At 37.0% G+C, this 23501-nt stretch overlaps 2 protein-coding genes across 4 annotated transcripts; both read right to left on the reverse strand.

The window, feature by feature from the left end:
* Nucleotides 1-1111: 1111 nt before the first annotated feature.
* On the reverse strand, nucleotides 1112-18431 carry LOC137955166 (uncharacterized). 2 transcript variants are annotated; one of them, XM_068802045.1, is made up of 10 exons: nucleotides 17923-18012; nucleotides 15477-15548; nucleotides 9680-9769; nucleotides 7516-7604; nucleotides 5165-5207; nucleotides 4774-4880; nucleotides 3378-3473; nucleotides 2987-3180; nucleotides 2813-2882; nucleotides 1112-1476 (listed from the first exon to the last, which is right to left on the reverse strand). In XM_068802045.1, the coding sequence occupies exons 2-10, from the start codon at nucleotides 15511-15513 to the stop codon at nucleotides 1387-1389; spliced, it is 816 nt and encodes a 271-aa protein (XP_068658146.1). In that variant the 5' UTR covers nucleotides 15514-15548; nucleotides 17923-18012; the 3' UTR covers nucleotides 1112-1386. The 2 variants fall into 2 exon arrangements, with proteins under 2 accessions (XP_068658146.1, XP_068658140.1); XM_068802039.1 differs by lacking the exon at nucleotides 7516-7604 and having other exon boundaries at nucleotides 17923-18431.
* A 1787-nt stretch (nucleotides 18432-20218) lies between these two features.
* Nucleotides 20219-23018, reverse strand: LOC137955182 (uncharacterized). 2 transcript variants are annotated; one of them, XM_068802054.1, is made up of 8 exons: nucleotides 22822-23018; nucleotides 22424-22678; nucleotides 22172-22238; nucleotides 22001-22047; nucleotides 21367-21454; nucleotides 21035-21168; nucleotides 20851-20949; nucleotides 20219-20548 (listed from the first exon to the last, which is right to left on the reverse strand). In XM_068802054.1, exons 1-8 carry the CDS (start codon nucleotides 22918-22920, stop codon nucleotides 20474-20476), a joined length of 864 nt encoding a protein of 287 aa, XP_068658155.1. In that variant the 5' UTR covers nucleotides 22921-23018; the 3' UTR covers nucleotides 20219-20473. The 2 variants fall into 2 exon arrangements, with proteins under 2 accessions (XP_068658155.1, XP_068658161.1); XM_068802060.1 differs by having other exon boundaries at nucleotides 22424-22738; nucleotides 22822-22870.
* Nucleotides 23019-23501: the final 483 nt, after the last annotated feature.

Consider the following 23501-nt stretch of genomic DNA (forward strand, 5'->3'; position numbering starts at 1 on the left):
GTTTAAGTATTTTATATTTTTATAATTAATTAAATTAATAATTTTATCTTAACTTATAGTTATTGTTTAAATCTACACTAAACTGGATTAAATTCTATCTTATTTTATTAATAAAATACCCTGTTTAATTATTTATCAAATTAATGACTTTTAATATTATATTATATTGCTAATTTAACAGTAATAATTAAGTTGTTGTAAAAGTTAGAATTTTTAGACATTATAAAAGTAACTATGTTTATTTAGGTATATTATTTTTTATATTTAATTAAATTAATATTTAATTTAAAATATGAAATTATTTAGCTTATTTTGTTAAATACTATTATCTTAATAAAGTTAAATCTATCATAATATTTTATGAATGAACTCATTCTCCACTTTCTACTACATTTTCTATTGTGCACACTAATACAAAGAAAAAATATTTTAGATTGCATTTTTCATTGAATAAACTAACACAAAAAAAATAATTCACTTTCATTTTCACTTTAAAAATGCACTAACCCTCTCTATGTCTGCATAGAGTCAAGGAAAATGGTAAATATTCCATTTCAAGGACATCTATAGCTACACAAAAAAAAAGTGCTCTTAGGACCTGTTCGGAACCCGCAAAAAAAAAAAAAAATATTTCATAATTAATTAATTTTCTCTCACATAATAATAGAATTTGGAGAAAAATAGAAAATAAATAAAAACTTGAAAGAACATCTTAATTATCAAAATTTTAAAATATTATTAATTTATCCTGGATACACATGGAAAATTAAATAAGTTAAAAAAATTTAAATTTTAATGATTAAAATCTTCTCATAAGTTTCTATTTCTTTTCTTTTCTTCCAAAATTCCATTATTTTGTGAAAGAAAATTAATTAACTAATTTTTTCTCTTATTTGTTTTTTCTCTCAATAATTCTCTCCCGCCAAACAAAGAAAACAATACATTCTTCTAATTTTTTTCTTTTCCGTGGATTCTGAACAGGAGCACAGCATCAAATTCTCGTAATTACATCTGACAATAACGCTGTAACTGCGTTAACAATTCTCCTGAAATAACGATAAGGATAACATAAACATGGAACTGTAGCACTCAAACCAGATTAGAAAGATATTTTCATTAATATTAGAAAGTCACGATCGGTGGATGATCGTAATTAACACTAATCTGCTAATTACCAATATTAAAGAGACCGTAAACAACAGAAGCAGACTGTTTATGCACAAAGTGGGAGTCTGCAGATGGGTCTCTAACTATAATTATCATTTATCAGGAAAGAATATTACAATGAAGAAACCCATATGAAAATGACGCATTATAACATGAACGTAGATAATCAAATAGGCTGCAAAATGGATAACTCTGTTAGTGCTAGGTGATCCCATGACGCTAGTTTGCCAGCATAAGATCAACTCCGCCCCTACTCCCTCTAACAGTCTGGATAAGTTGTTGGAGCCATCGCCTAGTTGTTATGTCTTCCTAAAAAAGCACATACAACACCTGTTATCATCTCTTCTTTCGTTCCTGAGTAAAGCATACTGATATAAATGACAAATAAGGCCTTACAACTCTCTGTCCGGAAATGAACAGCAGAGATCCACACGGCAGAACAAGCAAAAGTGTCATATACAATCTTCAGGTCCTAAATTTCAAAACATAAAAACACCCAAAATTTGACTGGCCATGAGGGCTTGACAGAGGGAGTTAAGTCAACTGGCAAAACAACGATGCGTGTAGATGCATCAGGAAGCAAGATTGTTTACTACAGGATGTGGACGACAAAGTTTGAGTTAGCGAGCACCACTGGAGGGACAACCGAGGTGAACAGGATGACTATGCGCCTTTTAGCATCAAATAGCAGATAGTGGAAGATAGTGATTTATATTTAGATTGTAGGGATCCCGGTATTTGTGAATAAGGAAATTGCTCCAAAGGCTCAAGAAGACCAGAAAGGGCTCAAGGTTACCAATCACCTTCCCAACATACTCGCCAGGGGGAGGGGGGGAGAAAAAGAAAAAAAGAAAAAAACCAGAGCAATCAGACAATGACTAGACAGATCGAACCAAGTTCAACAAGTCCCTCCATCTGGTCGGAACAACGTATGACCAAGAATTAGGTCAAAACTGGTTAACCAAGCATTAACTAGTGAACCAGCCCAATCAGCCAGGTCACCTTCGTGCAGACACGACAAAAACTGGAAAGGACCCTCCCCCTCTCTATGCATACAACTGGGTTCAACGGAACCCAGCCATCTTACTTAGTGAGCAAGCTGAGTTCAATAACATTAAAAAAAAAAACACCTAAGGAAAAATATAAAGTAAACAAATGAAAACGAAGGTGCTCAGAGTTCTTTTTCTTCTCTTTAAAGAACAGACTGAACCACCATTTCTTTAGAGGAATTCAAAGAAACTAGTATCTATTTTCTAGTTTCTGATAACTTGGGACATCAAACACAATATGGCCCATAACCATCAAAATGCCCAACCTCCAGCCCCTCTTACTGCAAGGATCTCATAGTGGAGAATAACAAAGCGGGAGAGTAAGAGTAAGATACAGAAAGGATGGTTTGTAAATCATAAATATTTGCATCGACTACCAGACCCACTTCCTCTATTCTTTCTAGTTGCAAAATCAGACTTTGTGAGTTTCTTATTAGAGAAAAAAGCTGGGCAAAACAATAAAGCTGACTTTTAGGACCATTTACACATCAAGTCAATCTTGGCCAGTCTTCGCCGTGCTTTGAAGTAAAGCACATGGGTTTATTCCTCCCATCTGGCAGTGAATAAACACCATTAAGTTTTTAGAAGTCACTTACTTTTAGGCAATTGCTGAAAGTTCCGTCTCTCAACATTTCAGGTAAACAGTTCTTCAAAGCTTCACAAGCCCTGCAAGAAAGTGACCAAAATAACTCTCAACCTGAAAAGATAAGCCTAGGAGAGAAAGCATATCTAAAAGCAACAAAAAGAAATCAGAAGCATAGAAAACGAACCTTGGATTATCAGAAAGCCTTAGATAACAACGAATTATGTGCTTTAGAAGCCTTGGAGAGTGTTGTTGTTCAGCAAGAGATGCAACCATAGTTCCCAGAACACGCCCCACAGCAAAAAAACGTTCTGCTGTGGCACATATGTATCTCAAACCCATCTCATCCAGCAGAATTTTTTGAACAATAAAAGTTGCTACCTGCATCATAGATTCAAGTTAGCCTGAAGAAAGCAAAAAGTAGACACGTTGTTCAATGTCTCCAATTCTTCTTTTCAACCTATGCTTCCTTTTTCTTTTTCTTTTCCTCCAACTTTCACAATGAGTAAAGCAAAACCCTTTCTTACAGATAATAGATAAAAAAAATTAAACAAAAACATGCTATTTAATTCACTCACAGTTTTTGAAAGTTCACTGCCCATTTCCATGGTATGCAGGCAAAGTGGAATTATTTCTGTGTATAGCAGAAAGCTAATGACATCAGAATCATCGACCTGAGAAAGAAGTAAACATATCATCAGGACAACTATGTCCATGCCTCCAAATGCACATATAATAAAACTGAAATATGACTCAGGATTACTTCTTTCCTTACAAACCAATCAACAACCCAGATGGCCATGCATGCCTTTTTAACCCATGTTTCATCTTATTATTTTTTTACTTTCCTTTGATATTATTAATATAATCACCACTATTAAAAAAAAAAAGATTACATTCCCTCTAAGAGACAACGCAACCAAAATATATGATATTGACAATTATTCTGCCTTGGACATCCACAATAAGCCAACAATTAATATTTGTTGCTCTTAAAAAAACTGTCAAAATTATCATTTTTGCATAAAATTTTTGAGAATTACACAATCTTTGTGAAAACTTCAAAATATTATCAAACCTGGATTGGACCATCTGGTTGAACCAGATTGTCTGGGTCTAATAATGGTAAAAAGTGGAGTAAGGAGGAAAAATGGCCAATTTTGCATTCACTCAGTACACCAAAAAGAAAAAAGAAAAAAAAGGTACTAGTTTCCCCTTTCCTCTCTTCAACTGCACAAACAGGGGAAGCCCCACCTGCATGAAGGCAAGATGGGAGAGGGCAGAGAGACCCTATTGATGGATATGGCTTCAAAGGCATCTCACCCTTCACGTGCACAAGCATTGCTAACACGTTGGACCTTAGCTGTTCTCTGCTGGGAAAATGGCTACTTGTAGCCTGAAGAGTAATGCATGAAATCATGAAATAAGCTTCTTAGTCCTGACTACCCTTGCATAAATCCTTTCACCCACTCACCTATTTCCCTCTTGCTTGTATCCCTTGCTTCAATACAAAGGAAAGACGCTCTTTCTGAAAGATTGCCTTGATCACTAACACCTCCCCCCCACTCTCACATAGGCATGTGTAGTTTATGCACATTGGCAGGGAAGTGAGGGGGGAGCCCCAAGGCGCCCCACCCCCAAATATTGTGATCAAGGAAGTTCTCCCCTCACCTTTGTTTAAAAATAAATAATTAAATAAAAAAAACGATGTTCAAATGGTGGTTAAATCTTCCTGAACCGGCTTCAACAAGATCTGATCACATCATCAGGTCTATGATTGGTTGGTTTTATACATTGGAAAATACTCATATTTTCTCATTACTAGGAGTAGAATAACTTTATTTAAATATGGCATATAATATATCATTCACTAGCTAACTTTTTTTTCAGAAAATATCATGAAATATACACTATTTACAAATGTAATACAATTTTATCACCCAAGAATAATGAGAACAGTAAGTAAGATGTTACCTTGACAAGTGCACCAATAACTCCTAAGCTTGTGAGCCTCAAGTATTCAAATGGTCTAGTTTTGCATGTAGTATTTAGAAATGGATATAAATACAAGGGTATATGTGCTGCAAGAGAACAAAAGCGAATACTTGTCAATAGTTCCATTGACCTCTTAAGCCTGTAAGGCATTGCAATAAGGATTTAAAATAACCCCTCCACACGACCATAATAGAACAGTAATTTGTAGGTACTATCTGATATTCAATAAATTAGTACTCAACAGTTCATTTTCCTCATAGAAAATACCATCAGGACAGCAAAGTTTTAAGCAACTACAGTATGCATCCTCAGGCGATTAACATGACTTCTGTGGGACTCAAGTGCTTCTTAGATAATTTGATTGCCTTACCACTGAGAAAAAGGGTCCTCGTTTCTTGGTGTGAAGCCACACACTGTGTAAAGGGGAAAACATATCAAACAGAAATAGATCAGTCATCTTTTCCACATAGAATCAATTCCAAAAAAATCTTTTCCATATAGAATCACCAACCATAAAACTAATAGAAAGCAAAATAGCACAACCACAAAACATACAACAGCTCATAGAAAAAACACGTATGCAATTTAGACAAATATAAGCAGGACTCACTAAGAGACAATCCCATTATAACCTTAATTTCCATACTACATCCATCATGCCTCCAGTTCCTGTTTCTAATATAAGCTTAGGTGCATCTACTTGGTGAATTCATAAACACGTACAGCCTGAAGAAAATTCCGTTTTAGAGAGCTAAGTATACATGGATGGGCAGAATTCTCCAAATCATAACCAAGTTGGATAGATTTTTTGTCCCAGAAACGTGGCTTCATATTTATCCACTCTTACTCTGTTGCCTTCCAAGATATCACTGGCCTATAATTTGCTTGGTTGTGGTTATCTTCTATGGGCCCCATCTCCATTTCATCTGAGAGGGAGGGATTCGAGACTAAGGGTTTTCTGGGGCTTCTCAAAATCAAAACTCCGTGCATCACAAAAGGAGCAATTTCATGCAATCACTTATTATGAAAGGGTTTATTGAAAACAATGAGCTAGATTCAAATAACTGAATAAAGGCGCTGCAAACACTTTTAAGTTTTTTCATTCAGTCACTTCAGCACGTAGGTGACAACTCCATTTCCTCTGTTTTAGAGTTTTGTCCCCTGCTTACAATTGCATCACCGACTCCTCAATGGAAGTTTTTGCAGGTGCTATACTCAGATGACATGTGTGATAAACCACAACTTGGTGAACTCCCCTTTAAAAGACTATCCACAGTGGAGGCTCATTGCCTAAAGCTCCAGTTTAACTAAAGAGGAGGATGAAGTTATTAATCATTGATGACCACAAATAAGACATCAAGCCCAAGATGGTCTTTACTCTGAATTTTACACAAGAAGCTAGATGTTCACACAAAATGATCTTCTGCTACTTTTTTATGATTTTTATTGTAACGGGGCTTCTGCTAAGGCAATGAGTGTTTCTTTAATGGTCCTTATACTCAAAAAGTCAAGTGCTGAAATCCTTAAAAATTTCATGCAAATAAGCCTTTTATCTAGTTATTATAAATTGGTTGCAAGGGTCTTAGCTAACATGCTACACGAAGTCCTTAATTCGGTCATTAGTCTAAATTAAAATCCATTTACAAGAGGCCATCAAATTTTGGGCTCTACTCTTACAGTTCATGAGCTTACATTCATTTCATAGGTCAAAGAGTCCAGTTCTGATAAAGCTAAATATCGAGAAAGCATTTGATAGAGTTAGTTGGGATTTCTTGGTATATTCTAATGAAAAAAGGGGTTTTAGTAGAAAATGGGGATCTAGAATTCAAAGTTGTGCCTCATTCTCCTCTTCTACTTTAGTTAATGGAACAGCAAAAGGTTTCTTTAAAGGAACTAGAGGATTAAAGACAACAGTGTCCACTGTCCCAAATGATTTTAACACTCCGGGATAATCTTTAACTGTTATTTCAAACAGCTACATCTTTAGATTGGTCACACCCTTATCTCCCTCATTTGTCCCTTTTCCCAACCCTTTATTACAATTTGCACACAATACGTTATGCTTTTGCCTAAACTGCTTAATCTTTTAGGTAAGGTCACTTCAACAAAATCAACTTTCGCAGGTATACCCAACTATCACCTTTTGTTTCTCTCCTGTCCAGCATCAGTTTCTTCAACAATCGATCTCATTTGATGGCAGTTATACCTAACTATTACCTCTTCCCTGTCCAGCAGCGGTTTCTTCCAAAATTGAACTCATTTTATGTTGATTTCATAGGAGGGGATCCTCTGAGAGGTTTAAATAATATAGGTAGTTGACCTAACTCTCCTGTCCCGCTCTTGATGTTATTACTTCTCAGGCATCCTGCTTTTTCATCTAAAATCTCAATTTATTAAAGGGATAATATTCCATGTCTCTATCTGTGTGTGTGTGTGTGTGGGGGGGGGGGGGGGGGGGGGGGGGGGGGGGGGAGAGAGAATTGTGTGGACTCTGGATTTGGTATTGATGAATGGATTAGACACTCAAATGTAGCTCTTGCTTTCCCTTCGCTTTTTAGTGTGCTTCGAACCACGATAATTTGGCTCCTCATTCTTTTTAAAATGGTTCTAAAAATCCTAACTTTAGAAGAAATCTCATAGATGATTAAGCCAAAGGAGGTTATAATACTGCAAAATTTAAGAAATATGGTTGATAATAAGGCAAGAATGTAAGATACTTACCACTACCTTCTCAACTCTAGGAAACTTCAGGTTTGAAGTTCTAAGGGAAGAACTTGAATTTTCAGGTGTTGTTTTATAACAAGCAGTAGCTAGCACAACAGGAAAAACACACACTAAGAGATTATTCTCAGCAAAAAGAAAGAAAAAACAATGATGATCTAATAAAGAGAAAATTTGTATTGATCTTAAAAAACTGATTGAGAGTTACAACACTTCTCCCTATTTATAGACTCTAAAAGTACCATGACCTTGCCAAAATAGGTTACATCAGTTCGGTAGAATTTTCCAACGACTAGATTTCCCAATTACAATTAAATTCTGACACACTAAACAGATGCTACTTCATAGAAAAGAATTCCAACAATTAACTTATAGAAACTACCAACAATAGACTTACTAACTTTATAACTTTCCGATCTTGACTAAGGAAACTACTAACCAACACTTCCCTAAACAAAACTCTCCTAATTGGGACCTATTAACATACTAGGAAACTAATAAAAGTAGAAACTTGCTGGTTTTCTTCTGATACAAAGTACTAAACCATAGTATTTTCCTAAAAAGTGACTTTCCAAAAAACGTTAGTTGTCGTCTTTCCTTTTTCCTACTTCCTCTCATAAACCTTCAATAGTTTAGAATGAGTTAATTTGTCTTCATATTTTTTAGCAATTTTCTCAACATTAGAGTTATGTACTACGTCAGGTTCATAATCTCCTCTCTATTAAAAAAGATTTTGTTAAGGGCAATGATGAGGATGAATGAGTTTGGAAGTTATGTCATTTGGATAACTTTTCAGTGGTCTCTTTCTTCTAAGCCAACTTACCTCAATTACCGATAGGGCATGAAGTTTCTTCTTTAGTTTGGAATTTACCAACTCCTCCAAAGATAAGGTTTTATTCTGGGGTGCCTAAAAGTTGAAATTCTCATAATAGACCAACTAAGAAGAAGAGGTCAAGTGGTGTATAATTTCAATTGCAAATAGTGCAATGGTGCATTGGAAACAAAGGATCACATTTTTATCAACTGTTTATTTACCATGTTTAGAATTTTTTGTCTGTCTGTGAGTATGGTTTTCAGATTTTTTTTCTTTCAACTATTCTGGATTTTTTATTTTTTGACATGAGGTGTATATACTATTCTGGATTTAATGTCTAACTTTCTGCAAAATCTTTGTCAAAATAAGGAAAAAGGTTATGGCTCCTTTGCTACAGTTGTTTGGGCACTTTAGAAAGAGCACAATAACAGAATAATCAATAGCAAATGTAAATCGTTTGGTGGTATTTTTTAGATAATTATTCGTCAACTCATTTTTGGAGTAGCAATTTCTCTTCTTGTTATTGTTTGCCAAGCTCAATCTTTAAGGATGCATTGGCAAGATGTAGCACCTTTTTCTGACCATGTCATTCCAAAAGCCGTTGAATGGGGAACTCCTACTGAAGATTTGTACAAGCTGAATTTCAATGGAAGCTCTCAAAGAACTCTTAAGCCCCCATTAAGGGAAATCATTCATGACCACTTGGGTAATGTTATCAGGGTTTAATCCTTTTGGTTGATGTGATTCTTCTGAGGCTGAACTCCGTGCCCTTCTTTATGGTCTGCAGGCTTCCCACCAGAGATACACCTATCTTCTAGTATTAAGGGGAACACTATAGTAGTTATTTCTTGGTTCACTTCCAGAAAGGTGCCTACTTCCTGTTCATTGGATTTGTACTGTTCACAGCGCTAATTCTATGGCAGATTTTATCCTTTTCTTTCCTTTTGAATGCAAATTCTCACTATTCTCAAGAAATGTGTGGTACAACAGTGACCAATAGCTTATATAAATTAGGAACCAAAGACACTTCAATTGCAAATACTCAGACCACTCCAAACAATCTCTTATTTTCTCATGTACTGCTGGTTCTCATATCCATGTAGATATTTAATGCTACTTTTCCTAGTTTAGCAGCAGTGTGTACATCCACCTCAACATTCTCATCCTACCCCTCTCACATTAATGTATAGCATTGTTCTAAACAAAGTGAAGAAAAACAGCACAACGGCAGGGAAAACTTATATAATTTGAGCAGTGAATATAGAACCAAGACAAAAAATAAAATATGAACGTTCTCAAAAAAGAAAACAAATAAATAAAATAGGAAATCAAAGGGTAAAAAGCAATCACCTGGAGAAGTGCAAGTGCATTGCAAACTCGATTTGATGCAGCTGAAGTGAGGTTTGGAGGTGAAAGAACTGGATATATGGAAACAATCTCCTGCATATGGTTAGAAATACAGCTTAGCCCATTTTTTTTTTATGAAATGTGATTTTATTAAGAGAGCAAAGAGGAGAAGCTAACTCCTAACAACAAGAGATTGCAAGGAGGGTCCTTGCTTGGCTAAAGAATCAGCCACAGCTTAGCCCATTCTTAAACACACAAAAAATACTACTTAGCTTGTTTGCGACAAAGCGTAAAAATATGAAAGATGAAAAGTCAACTTCTATGGGTCAAAGAGTGAATGCATTTGCTCAATTGCCTAAAAGAGCCTATTATGGCATGAACATTGATAATGTATTCAAACCCCCCTCACATTTCAAATGACATAAGAGATGCATGAGCGTGAGTTTCATCTGTTGACTTTTATCACAAGCACATTATTCCTTATATGTTGTCCAGAAACCTTGTCTACATTAACCATCACTAACTACAGTCCGCTGAAATGAAATAATACGAATGAATATCATAACAACAAACAATCCCCAAAGCAGGTTTTTTTTTTTTTACACAGTTTTAGAAACTGATACACATAGTTGATTGCATTACTGTTGCACATCCATCATCCCCCCATCCCCCAACCCTCCGCTAATATGAATCCCACATTTTCAGGAAAAAAATAAAGATAGAGTGAAGAGAATACAGAAAACAAGTAAAAGTCCCCTAAACAAAATTTTACATATCCCTGTTGGTCAACTTCCACTTCAGTTAAATCCACCCACTAACTAAAGAAACTACTTGTTCCCCCTTTATAAATAGAATCCAGTAAAAATTGTTTAACTAAAAATTTATAGATGGTTTTATAAAAACATTTTAAACCCCCAAAAAAAAACATTTTATATCCAAAACATTTGTTAAAATATATACAAAACCATCTAGAAACATTTTATCTCCAAAAAATCCAACAAAAGAAATGGTATTTACTGGATTCTATTGTGCAGAATGTTACAAAATATGAGGCAGTTTGCGGTTGTATCCTCTCTTCCAAGTAGATGTATGTTATGTTGATTAAAATATACTAAAGTTATTGTACTCAAAATAGCCCTTTTTATTACTGTTTTCTGTTAAGTAAGAGGAAGAGAGGGCATTTCTGTCATTTTGTATATTTCTGCTAAAGTGATAATAGAACAGGTTTAGAGGTCAACTTTAGCGACTGACGACACTGCCTCCATTGACAGCAAGTATCCCATCTATCTCTCTTCTTTGTTTCTCTTTTTCTCCTTCCAAATCAACTTATCACAGATTTGTACATGGTATTAGAACGATAAGATCCAAGAGGCAAGAAATTAATTCAAGATTCTTCCTCGCTCCTAGACGCCAACTCCAACGAGGGTAAAAAATCAGATTGTTCCCAAAAGGGTTTTCGGGTTAGATCTTTCCTCTGATTAATGGCTTATGTGCTGCTTTGCTATTCCATGTATTTGTGACCCCAAGAGGTTATCAACTTGCCCTAGAACAATCCTGTGCTTGCCAGATCCTTCCCGGTAAATCTTTGAATTGTGTTTTGTTAGTGACAGCTTGTCAGCATTTTGGTTAAGTGATTGAATTGTGTTTCAAGTGACAGGGTTGTGTTAGTTTGTTGATATAAGGTTGTGGTTGATTGGGATTGTTCTGAAATTTACACTCTTTCACTGGATTGGACTTCTTGGCAAGTTAGTGTGTGCCTAATGTGTCTGCACAGGGTGTGCAAGCTAGATCTAAGCTGATTGTCATCAAATAGTTTGTTCAGTGAGTGGTAATTTACTCCAGTTTGGACCATGTCTGATCAAGGAGAAGTAACTACTCCAAAAAGTTTTCAGACTTCAGATAGCAAGGACTAGTCTACCATTCAAATTACATATAAGAAGTTGAATGGCAATAATTACTTGTTATTCCCTTCTATCAGACCAGTAACCGAAGTCGTGCAGCCTGGCCAACACCCTAAAAATTCAGACCCTATCTGCATCCTGCAAGTTCAGATTTTCTTCAGCTTGACCATGCAAAAACTAATTGCACAGATAGGATCTGATTCTTCTCTTCAATATTTCAAGTGAAAATACTATCTTGAAATGTCAGAGGAGTTGGAAATAACTGAAATAGAGCCATTATTCATGATATCCTTAGGCGTAAAGAGAGTGAGGCCAAATTTGGCCATTCTTCAAGAAACCATGTTACAAGTTATGCTTCCAAGGACAATATCTAACAATTGGCAAGCTTGATCCATTGGTTTCAATTTTATACCACGAGAAGAATCAACTGGGGGTCTCCTTAATGCATGAGATAAAATAGTATCATTACAGATATATGTGTATAAAGTTAAAATCTGCATTGGTTCATCTCTCAAAGATAAAAGATATGGAGAACAATGGGTAGCTTGCAACATTTATGTACCTAGTAGAAATGCTGATAGGACAAAATTATGGAATGAACTGAGCATGACAATGCAAACTTGGGATCTTCCACAACTTTTAGGTGGAGCCTCAATGTAATCTGATACCTGCATGAAGAATCTCCCCCATCAAGGCCTTTTACCTCGGCCATGCACGGTTTCTCTGATTTAACAATGACAGTCATTTGGAGGATTTGCCCACTTCTGGATCTCTTTAAACATGAACTAATGGACAATCCCCCTCAATTCTGTTAAAGTTAGATCGGTTTCTTACTATGCTAAAGCGGGTACACTTCTTTCCTAATGCCCATGTTCATGCTCTCCCAAGATCTACCTCAGGTCATTCTCCATTTCTGATTGATTGTCACCATCTCCCCTCAGGTACGCATTCTTTTTGGTTTGAACAATGTAGTTTGATCATTCAGGTTTCTGTCATCTTTTACAAGAACGGTGGAATCAAATAGCAGATTTTGGAATCCATGTCATCACATGTCTCTCGAGGTTAAGATGCTCAAGAAGGGGATAAAGAACTTGTTAAGATGAAGAAAGAATAATTTTTGTCCTCAATTCAGCAATTGGATCTTATTGAAGAAGCTTGAGCACTTTTTAGCAAGTAAGACTGTTGGAATATATGATGTAATTAGGGTGGCACTGATGTCCAATATCTTAGATCTGTTCATAAGCTTAACCTTGAAGAATCACATCTCATGAGAGGATATAATGGAAGCAATGTGTTATAACAAATGGATCGCTGATGGGGATGCCAATACAAAGTTCTTTCATTAAATGGCAATCTAATTTATTCCTCTAAAGTTGATGGATCACACACTTCTGATATTGCTGTGATTTCTAGCAATCTCATTACATACTTCGCAGATCTTTACAAAGAGAAGTTGCCTCATGCCCACTGACTCCAGCTTGCCACTGAACCTTTCCATAGTGAAGAAATCTTGACTACCATCTCTTCTATCCCTTCCCAGAAAGCTCCAAGTCCTGACTATTACATTGCTGACTTCTATAAAAAGGGTTAGGATTTTCTTTCACAAGATATCCAGGAAATGTTCACTGATTTCTATCTCAATGGCATCACTAGCTTTATGATGGGGGTTTCTTCCACTGCACTCATCCCTAAAAAAGGAGCTGATTCACAAGGAGATGTTTAACCAATTAGTCTCATCTCAAGTCACCACAAAACCATTACAAGGGTGTGGCTATAAGATTAAATAAAGCTCTCTTAAAGGTTCTTCTGCAAAAACTGGGTGCCCAGGAACTATTCTAAAGTTGGATATTGGAAAAGGCTTTTGATCACATTAGTTGAAAATGCTTTTCATTACCATCTTCAGTAGACTTTATGTAGAGAGCTCCGATTATTCAATTTGCTAATGACACTATTTGTTTCTGCAGCGGAGATATTGATCAAGTTGCATTCATTTTTTTACAACCAAACTGCAGGCATTAAAGCATTATTATCAATGTATGAGCTTTTATTTAGGTGACATGTCAACTGTCCAGTATCTTTATTTCTTGCCATTAATATTGAGCCAAATGTCATGAATGATATGACATCTTTTCTTGGGTAGTAGCATAACTTCCTCTCCTTCCACTTACTTAGGGCTGCCATTGTTTATTGGAAAGCCAAATAAATCTCTTTGGAATCAATTTTAGCATCGTTTGAAAAGAGATTGACTAATTGGCATGGAAATCTCCTCTCATTGGCAGGTAGGGCAATTGATTAAATCTACTCTGGCTTGCCAAATTATTACTTGTCCTTACCATGCCCAGTTGCAAGCTATTAGAAGGAGATTTTTGTGAGTCCCTTTTTTTTTTTTGTGTGTGTGAGAAGGGGGAGGGGGGGGTTTACTTCTACAGACTTCGATTTGCTCACTGAAATGAAGTTTGCAAGCCAAAAGTAATTGGAAGATTAGAAATAAAGAGTGTCAAAATCATAAATAAGACTCTCTTGACAAAATGGATCTAGAAGGTCTATAATGAAAAGATTGTGTGTGGAGGAAAATTCTCACAAACAAGTATAAAAATAACCAAAAGGATAGGCTCCCTCCCTCTCGTGCTCCCACATATGCATCTAGCCTCTGAAAGCATATTTGTAAACTTAGGCCCTACTTTGATAGTGGGTGAACCATTCATATGAGCAAGGGTGATTCTACTCTTTTTTGGTTGGATGTTTGGGTGGGAGATAACAACCTCGCATATGCTTTTCTAGATCTTTTTTAGATTAGTAAAGGACCCTAATATACTGGTGGTAAACTCCTAGGTTGGGATCTAAATTTTAGGAGAGCACTTACTGATAATGACGCATTTGTTATCCACTTTGGGATGTATTTAATATGTGGCTCTGGTGAAAAGCTCATGATCTACAAGCAAGATCCCTCTAAGTCTTAAATCTTTATGCAAGATCAATAGTATATACAAAAATCTACTACTAGCTAGTATAAATTTGTCGAAGGTAACTTGGTTAATTGGAAGAGCAAGAAGTAGATGTGGTTGCCCACTCTAATGCTAAAATAGAATAAGTAATGGCTCATAAAGCAAGTGAACTGAATCTTATAATTATGGGATGTGATAAAGAAGAAGCCATTTTCACTGCAAGTGGTCCAATGTTCCATGAGAGAGTTAAACATATTAAAGCGGATTGTGACTTTGGAAGGATGTAATATGAGAAGAAAGATAGTCAGCTGATCAGCTTAAAGATATCTCCACCAAGGCACTTGGCAAGCGTGAAGTTATTGGATTTTGTAAAAAGTTGAGGTTTTCAATATTTTCTCTCTAGATAGAGAGACAGTGTTAGAAAATAAAAGGGAAGTTTGGTAATTTCAGAATGTTGTGGTTATATTCCCTCGTCATAGTAGGTGTATGTTGGGTAGATTAGATTATTCTAAGGTTATTGTACTTCAAATAGCCCTTTTATTACAGTTTTCTGTTAAGAGGAAAAAGGCATTTCAGTCATTTTATAATATTTTCACCTAAGTGATACTAGGTAGACTTTAGACCTCTAATGACACTGCCTCCATTAACAGCAATTCTCCCCTCTTTCTCTTCTTTCGTTCTCCTGTCCTCCTTCTAAATCAACCTATCTCGAATTTCTACAAAATAGATGCAACCCTTTTTACCCTAACATAACGAGAACAAGGTCTATTAAGAGAAAAAAGGACAGAAGGACTGTCCTGGAGGAAAGAACACATCAGAATGATGTCTTAACAGTATAAAAGTCACAAAATCAAAGATAATTAAAATGCTGTCACACATACAATATTCCTCTATAGAATATAATTACCCTTTTAGAGATCCATATTGCAGCAAAAATGCAGAAGGGAAGTGTACCTGTAAGAGTGCAGCAATGGTACCAAACGAGTTCCATAATAATGGAGCCAGGTCTTGAAAGAACTCTCTTTTCTGTGGGAAAATGAAGATGAATCAATTAGTCTCCCACGGAAATGTTGATCGCATGGTCCAATCATCAGATAGATAGAGGAATTTAAAATGCCTGAGCAATACAAAACTGCCATAAGTAAAAATCTATTCTCCTTTTCCATTTTGTAACTTAACTGATGTTTTAGCCTTTAAAATATTTTTCATGATTATGAAATTAGTCAACATGACCCTTATCTCAGGTAACAGATTGCCAAAGATTTATACATTCTCTCAAGGCAAGGGCCATGAAAATTCAGCAATTAGTCTTTGAAGACTATCAAACATCTCTTATCTCTATTCAGAGGAGGATTCAGCAAGTCATGGTATAACGAATGAGATACAGGGTCAAGGGACATCCGGTGCGCCTATCTATTTACCTATACATTGTCTGTAAGATCAACCACCTGAGATTTGGACATGAGTATTGTGAGAGCTACTAAGATCAACTATCTGGGGCTTGGACATGAGTATCAGTGTGAGCTGATCCATTGCTATCCTTCTTTCCTCTTTCCCTCTGATATAAATCATGCCATTGCCAAGTAGCGGCTATAATTTAGTTGATTTAGTTAGAGAATAACTGGAGAACTCAAAACTAGGAACCATAAAGCTCATTGGAAATCATTGACAAAATAGACACCAATAACATACTTTTCAAATCCTCCAGGATTACTCTAATCGCTAGCTGAGCACTAGTTCCCTAGTGTTTCAACTTATATTCATCAATAGTCCAGCCCTAAGACTCAACCTCCACCTGCTACACACGAGGACAAAAGAGCCGTTGCAGATTACCATCTTGGAACGCTGCTTGGCGAACCATGTAAAAAATGGAACTATCATCTTCAACTTCAAAAAGTCCCTCTTTCACTTCCAAAACCAATCATAGATTGAAGGAGCTCCTTGACATCAGGTGGACAATGGTCTAGAAAATTTTCTTCATAAATTATGTTACAATGCATCAGTTCCCAAGCCCATCCTTTGTCTCCGCCTAGTGCAGACTGGCTAACACTCTACTTTATAGAACGATGGCTCATGGTGAATCAAGGTTTTTTTTTGGCAGTGAGGAAGTAATTAGAGATGCAATGGAAACAATCAAACTTGTACACACTGCTCCCCCTGGGTGTTGCTGATCTATGGAGGCTGAGCTTTGGACCTTTCTCCAAGCATTGCAGTGTTTTTGGGATTCTTTCATAGGGCCACTTGTGGTTGAGAGTGACTCAGCAGCTGTGATCAGCTAGACTTCTGTAGAGCCATTGTGGCATCTCTTTCAGTTCTTTAATAAGATCAATGACATCGCGTATGTACCTCAAGAAGATGACCAAACAGTAGACTCCATCCCTCACTTTGGGACTTGGCAACAACACCTTGTCACTGGTGATAACTTTCCCCTTGCTGAGTACTTTTCTTCGTCTTTTCAGTTTCAATCATATTATTTGTGTTGCTGTTTTCTGGTTTATTTTGTATTGTCTGTGTTGCTTGTGTCCCCTTGGGGCCATTTTCTAACTTTTCCTTTGTACAATATAATTTTTGCCATTATCTCCAAGGGAAAAAAAAAGAAAAAACAATGCTTCTTTATCTTCAGAATGCAACTAGATATGTTCTACTCTCCCTGCATACCCTAAGGTTATAGCAGAGAAAACAAAAAAAAAAAGTTAAATTTGATGAACCAGCATCAAAACCCTATAGTTTTTCTCTTTCTAGCAGGTCGTCAAATGGCAAGAATCTGCAGTATAATGCTCTCAGCAATGATCTAATGCTCTGAGACCATGTAAAAAAACAGATTTGGGTGAAGGAAAAGAAGAAAATTGAGAGAAAACGGAGAAAAACAAAAAAGAAATTTCTGAAGAGCTTGAAAGGCTTCATTGGGAACTTTGCACAAATTCCCATACTTCTTAAATAGGTGTTTTAAGTTACAAATTACAAAAATGCTCCTATAAACTTAATAAACCTTAAAAACCTTAATTTCCTTATATCTCCCTAACTACACATCCTATGTATATGAAAATTTAACCACTGATATAATTTACCATGAAGAACAAGATTACATAAGGAAAATTAACCACTTATGTGAAAAAATAACCAAAATACCCCTGGATGTATTTTCTAACAGATATAAATCATGACATGTGACAAAAGGCATTTTGTCGCCCTGCACTTTGTGAAATAATCCTGTCCCCTCGATTATATGCAAGAGCAGATAGTCTTTCATCACGCCTTACTTGACGAACTATTCAAGCCAACTTGTTCTCTAGTATCGTGACTTCCACCGAAGGGACTGAAATCTAACAGAATTCTTCCGGAAACCCGTATATATATTATGAATAAGTAAAATTTGAAGAACGGAAAGAAAAAGACTGACCTTGGAGAGATCGAGTAAGGCATTTTCCCTAAGCTCGGGGTTGCTGAGCTCGAGAACCAGTTGCTCCGCGGTTGCTATTTTTCTGTCTTTGTTTGCCTGAGCGGCCACGCTGGCACCAACGATGGCCGACGCCTGGTTAGGATTGACAAACTGAGCGCTAAGGGAGAGGGTCTGCGGTAGATTCGACATCATCGATCTATTGACTTAGAAAAAAAACGAAGTCAGTCTCGCTAAGCCCTTTTTCCCCGCCGGATTTTCTCGATGCCGGAAATCCAGCACCAGCTTCAGCGGATAAACAAGCGACAAGATCGAAGCCAAAGTTAATTCTTGATCCAACAGGGTATCGTTGAGGCGTGAGAGCGTTATATTTTGCCCGATTCAGACACTGGAGCATGAAGGAGTCTCAGATTAAGCGGTGGTATATATGGAAACTACAACTCGTACGGTTGCTACTGACTGCCATCGCGTACACCAAAATCCTAAATGCAACTTGATTGAGAGCCTAGTGGATTTTCCTCCTTAACATTTGCAATTAATGATTTCAAATTTTAAACTAGCCTTCCTATTTTATAACGGAGAATTACTCTCACTCTCTCATTCTTTAGGGATGGGCATTGAATCCGGTTTCGCTGAAAACCGCCCGACCCAACCCAACCCAACCCAAACCAACCCAAAAATTTTAATTCGGATTTTGGATTCCATTGTGTTAGTAAAAAAACAAGACAAGTCACCTATCGGATCCAAGTCAAATATAGGTTTCCCAAAAACCTGATCTGCATGGACGGGGAGGATATGAAATTATATGACACCTTCGTCAAAATGATGAGGTTGACAAATTACCTCCAGGAAAAGGGTCTGCTTTTTTTTTTATCTTGTTCTAAACATACTGAAACACTGGAGAACCTTCCATAACATGCAAAAAATTTCAACAAACATCTCTAGATGAGTTGCCGAGGTTTCTTATTCCTTATTCAAAGAGTGTTTGCCAATTGATACTATCTTAGATTTTACCTGGCCTTTGAAGAGCAGGCACCTCTCCCCAGAAAGAAACAAAAAGAAGTCAGTTCAGTATTTTTTTGTATGTTTTAGTTAGTATTCCTTGGTATACTATCACATGTAAATGTTTACACAATTTGTCAGTTTCCCAAATACCTGGCCAAGTTTAAATCACCTTGCGGATGTCTTCAATTGGTTACCTACTGCTGGCTAATTTTCCTCCCTCTCCATTTCTCTGACTGAATTCAAGGTACTGTAATCAATATCCCCACATTCACATTTAGCCAGATGTTTATTTTTTATTTTGAAACCTTTAGATAGATTACTTTGCAAAGCTGCCCTTAGCTGCCTTAAAGGGATCACAGACAGTTGCCTTTGATCACTTTGGTTGTAAGCTTATGCTTCTGTTGCATAAGAGCATAACGATGTATTCATCTGAGCATATTTTAGCGTTTTTACATTCTTTCCTTCGGGCTTTTTGTGATGTACCATTTCAATTATGTCGTGACAGTCCATATTTCTTGAGGAAAATCGTTTGCACAAATTCTGCTTGATGGAATAGGGAGAGGATGCTCCTGGTTCAGAAGATCTAATGCTTAGAGGGTGTGCATTGTACAGGGAAGCACTGTTTCTTAACTGTAATACTCCACTTCTACAATGTTCTTCATTTTATTGATCTTGAGAATCTTGACATTTCCATATTTAAGCTGCAATATTCAAGCATAGTTTAAAAAAAATGATATTTTTAAGTATTTGTGATTTCAGATGATAAAATTGATTTGGGCATCCAAATGTCAGGTCATATGTTTTTATTATTATTTTGAATGAATTTGGGTGCCTTAGATCCCCTTGGCCTAAAATTGTCCTTCATTTATATTCTATACTTGTGTCAGAGGGTTGAGTTTCCAATGTCCGGCAACAACAACTCCTTTTCTCTAACTAAACGTCAATGGGATCTGTTAATGGATGAAGGGCTTCATACTAATCTTTTTTCCTTTGATAAGGTCTGGTAGTAGCTACTTTATTCTTTCTCATCTGAAAAGTGACAAACTGATTTAATAAACTCTTTAAGTAAAGTTCAAACACAATCTGGTTATTTTATTCCACAGGACATGATGATGTTAGATGAAGAGAAGAGAATACTTGCAAGGTGTGCTCCTAAAATTCACCATGTCAATAACATGGTAAGTGGGATACATTTGTAAGGTCCTATTTTCCCCTGCTCCTGAATGAGGGATATATTGATTGTTTTTCCTAGCTTTGCCCTGATTTTTTATAAGAAGAAAAGACATAATTGATATGTTGACATGCAGGTCATCTCATATATAAAAGGTCCCTTTAGTTTTCATGTTCACAGTTGCACAGGCAATTGTATTGTTCGTTGATGTGCAATAATCTAGTAAAGCAAACTGAAAATGGATCAGTTTCAACATAGTTTGCTCATGAAATTACATATGTCGATCAGGTGATAGTCAGCAGATCATGAATGAGATCATACAAGAGATTCAAGATCACAATCACTCCCTCCTCAGTCTGACCAGAAGGAAGATTACAACTATGTTTTCTTAGGATATTCCCTTGGTCCAAATATTGTTGATCCAATTCTGACATTTGTACTCCCCATTTCAATCTGCAAGACCTCGTTTTTGTTTAGGACAAGGAATACTGCCAGTACATGAGTTGTAGACCTAAAACTGATTTTCATATATCTTGAAAATAGTAACTCAAACGAAAATAGAGTACACTTTCAGGATTGTGAAGAACACAAAAACAACATAGATGGTGCATGAATTTTCTTGAAGCATCATGATAGTCTCGAATAATTTTATTTTAGAGGCATACCCTAACTAAGAAGCTTCAGGAAATGAATCATTTCAGGCTACCAGGTTATCTAGTCTTCCACTAGGATAAACCAACCACAGTTTTACTTACCGCTTGCTCAAAATCACCAGACATGCCCATTGATAACTCACATTGCTCTTCATTTATTCCTAGTGCCTTGCATACCTCTGTCTGACAGGTAGCTAAGGTCTGTTCCATTTCCAACAGAATATATATTAGAAAACACTGGCAAAAAAAGGCACACATTTGATTGCTGGTTCCAGAAATAAATTACCCTGAAGTTCTCTGGAGTTGATGTATAGTCAAGCATCCCTATTGTCATTAGTCCAGAAAACTCGAGATTTGGACAACTCAACTGGACATGCTTAGCCAACTCTACACAACCTGAGGGCTCAACACCTGACTTCGCTGCAAGAAAAACACAAGTATTTCAATAATTTTTTTATTTTTGTGAAAAGTATATACTCCTATATTATCATTTTGCATAAATGGAGCAAAACTAAACAAAATATGGAAAGAGATAGTCTAGATTATAACCAAGCTAATTCAAATCTGTTCAGCTAATTGAACTCTTAAACATATGATAAGGTTTCCTTTTCTACATACAGGCTTCCCCACTGGTGTTAACTTGAACCAAAACCTTCAGAGGTTCTCGACCAAGGCCAGCTACTGCACGATCAAGATGATTTGCAATCTGCAAAACAGCAAAAATGTTTCAAATCTGATAAAATATATGTGGTATTTTAAAATTACCAATTGAATATAGTTTCCAACTTGTACTTCTAATCTAACGCAGTTGAAGGTTCAACTTCAGTTTTAACATGTCTAACCTACGAGGGGAATTGCATTATGCATCACAAATGACCCTGTTGCACGATTCATAAATGCTTATTACCATCATAATCATCGCTGAAAGATGTAAGAGAAAACGAACAAAGAGAATTTTCTGGAGCAAATTTCTTTCGGGTTAATTTCTCAAATATTTGAAAATCTTTTCAAGTTGGAAGCTTTCGTAATTTTCTTAAAAATATTTTAAAAAATCCCCAAAACGGTCTCTTTTGAAGAACACTACAGGCGCAGGCAGGTTTCAGAGAACTATTGCAACTTCACAGATTTAGTTTTAAAGAAGAACAAGAAGTTGCTCGATTAGCCTCTTGAGCTATTATTAGGAATTGTTCTTGTCCGAACTTCGCCGAGAGAAAAAAAAAAAAAAACGGAAAATTTCAATTTGGCGCTTCACCTTCTCGTCATCCACGCTCTCCACCATGTGTAGGTTAGGCACAGAGGCTGCATAAGAGAAAGAATTTGTTAATTACTTCCTTTTCCTTAGCCCTCTACCCAAAAGCAGAAACGGAGAATCTGATATTCAACTAAAGAGGTCGATATAAAAGCGAGAACATTGGGAGCGTACATAGAATGGCTTTCACTTTGTTGCTCTGCAGGTGTCCGATAAAATGCCATTCTATATCTCCTGGAAGCTGCAAATAAAGTTACCAGATGCGAGTTGATTCATTTAAAATAACAAAGAAGGAAGCTTAAGCGAAAAATAGAAGAAGCAAATGTGAAACCATATCCAAAGCCGAATTCCTTGGAAGAACCTGTTTAGGATAACACCTTCATTTTCAAGAAAAAAATCATCTTTTAATCAGAAAATTAAACCGACCTGCGGAGCTTTTTCAACGATTTCTTGGACGTAGTTCTCGCCAAAGCAGCGATGGCCAGCGTCATAAACTTGTTGGATGAGGGACACGGGCTTGGTCTTGCTGACGGCTACAACGCGGACCCTATCGACCGGTCGACCAGATTTCTCCGCAGCCTGGTGGACTCGCTGCATCACCGAGCGTAGAGCCGTCACGGCTGCTCCTTCAGTGGCGGAAGACGCCATGGGATTCAGCTGTTTTCCCCTCCTCTGCCCGATCTTCGCACAAGCACAACAAATTCACGGTCTTTCGAATCGATTCGAGCGCTACTCAGTTTCCTACTTGCCGACTTTCCTAGTTCCTATCAAGTGTCCAATTCTTACAACAACAAAAAAAACACAAAAAAGGAAGAAAAAGTCACCTGTTCCTCTTTGTTTTGGATTGCTTTCGCTTCTCGAATCTGGTGAGTGATCCTGATTCCAGAGATGGGAGTAATTTTGTGATGTCTCAGGGACAACATAATTAACCTAGAAAGAAAAAAGAAAAAAACATCCAATTTGTTCTCATTTGTTCGTGATCTTGACCGTTCGCAATTGATCAGTCGTGACAGAGGCCAAGGTCTGTGGACACCTAGACCACGAGCATCTGATAGAATCATGTGTGGTGTTCGCGGTGGTGAGTTTTAAAGATAGCCCAGGGGTGGCTTCGCACCAAGCTGGCTCGGTACCAGTTCGGTTCGATTCGTTATTTATCGAGCTCGAGCACCGAAATCGGCTCGTTTACCTTAACGAGTCGAGTTCGACCGAAGCTAGGTTCGGTTCATCAGCTCGCGAGCCGGCTCGAAGTGAGTCGGATCGGTAACAGGATCGTGAGTGAGCGGGGGAGCGGGAGCAGGAGCGAGAGCGAGAGCGAGGGGGGGAAAATTTTTTCCTCCCCCCTCGTCATTGCCGACCCCTCCCATCGGTTGTTGCTGCCTCTACTGCTGTCACAGTTGTTCATCGGCCGTCTCTACCGTCGTCACAGCTGCTCGTCGGCCGCTTCTGTGGCCATCCGTTCGATTTCTTCCTCTCCTCGCCGTCGTCGCCGCTTCCGTCACCGCCG

Source organism: Aristolochia californica, unplaced genomic scaffold (genome assembly GCF_029961685.1).
Source record: "Aristolochia californica isolate CCGP_79_NKW_82.1479 unplaced genomic scaffold, dmAriCali1.0.hap1 SCAF_1, whole genome shotgun sequence".
NCBI classification, from domain to species: domain Eukaryota; kingdom Viridiplantae; phylum Streptophyta; class Magnoliopsida; order Piperales; family Aristolochiaceae; genus Aristolochia; species Aristolochia californica.

Coding starts and splice junctions, on each gene's coding strand:
- LOC137955166 (XM_068802039.1), bottom strand. CDS start 18,114: ATGATGTCGAATCTACCGCAGACCCTCTCCCTTAGCGCTCAGTTTGTC. Junction 2,883..2,986: donor AGGCTTTCTGATAATCCAAG/GTTCGTTTTCTA, acceptor ACTTTCTTGCAG/GGCTTGTGAAGCTTTGAAGA. Junction 1,477..2,812: donor CTTTCAGCAATTGCCTAAAA/GTAAGTGACTTC, acceptor GTGCTTTTTTAG/GAAGACATAACAACTAGGCG.
- LOC137955182 (XM_068802054.1), bottom strand. CDS start 22,920: ATGTTGTCCCTGAGACATCACAAAATTACTCCCATCTCTGGAATCAGG. Junction 22,048..22,171: donor CAAAGTGAAAGCCATTCTAT/GTACGCTCCCAA, acceptor TCTCTTATGCAG/CCTCTGTGCCTAACCTACAC. Junction 21,169..21,366: donor TAACACCAGTGGGGAAGCCT/GTATGTAGAAAA, acceptor TTTTTCTTGCAG/CGAAGTCAGGTGTTGAGCCC.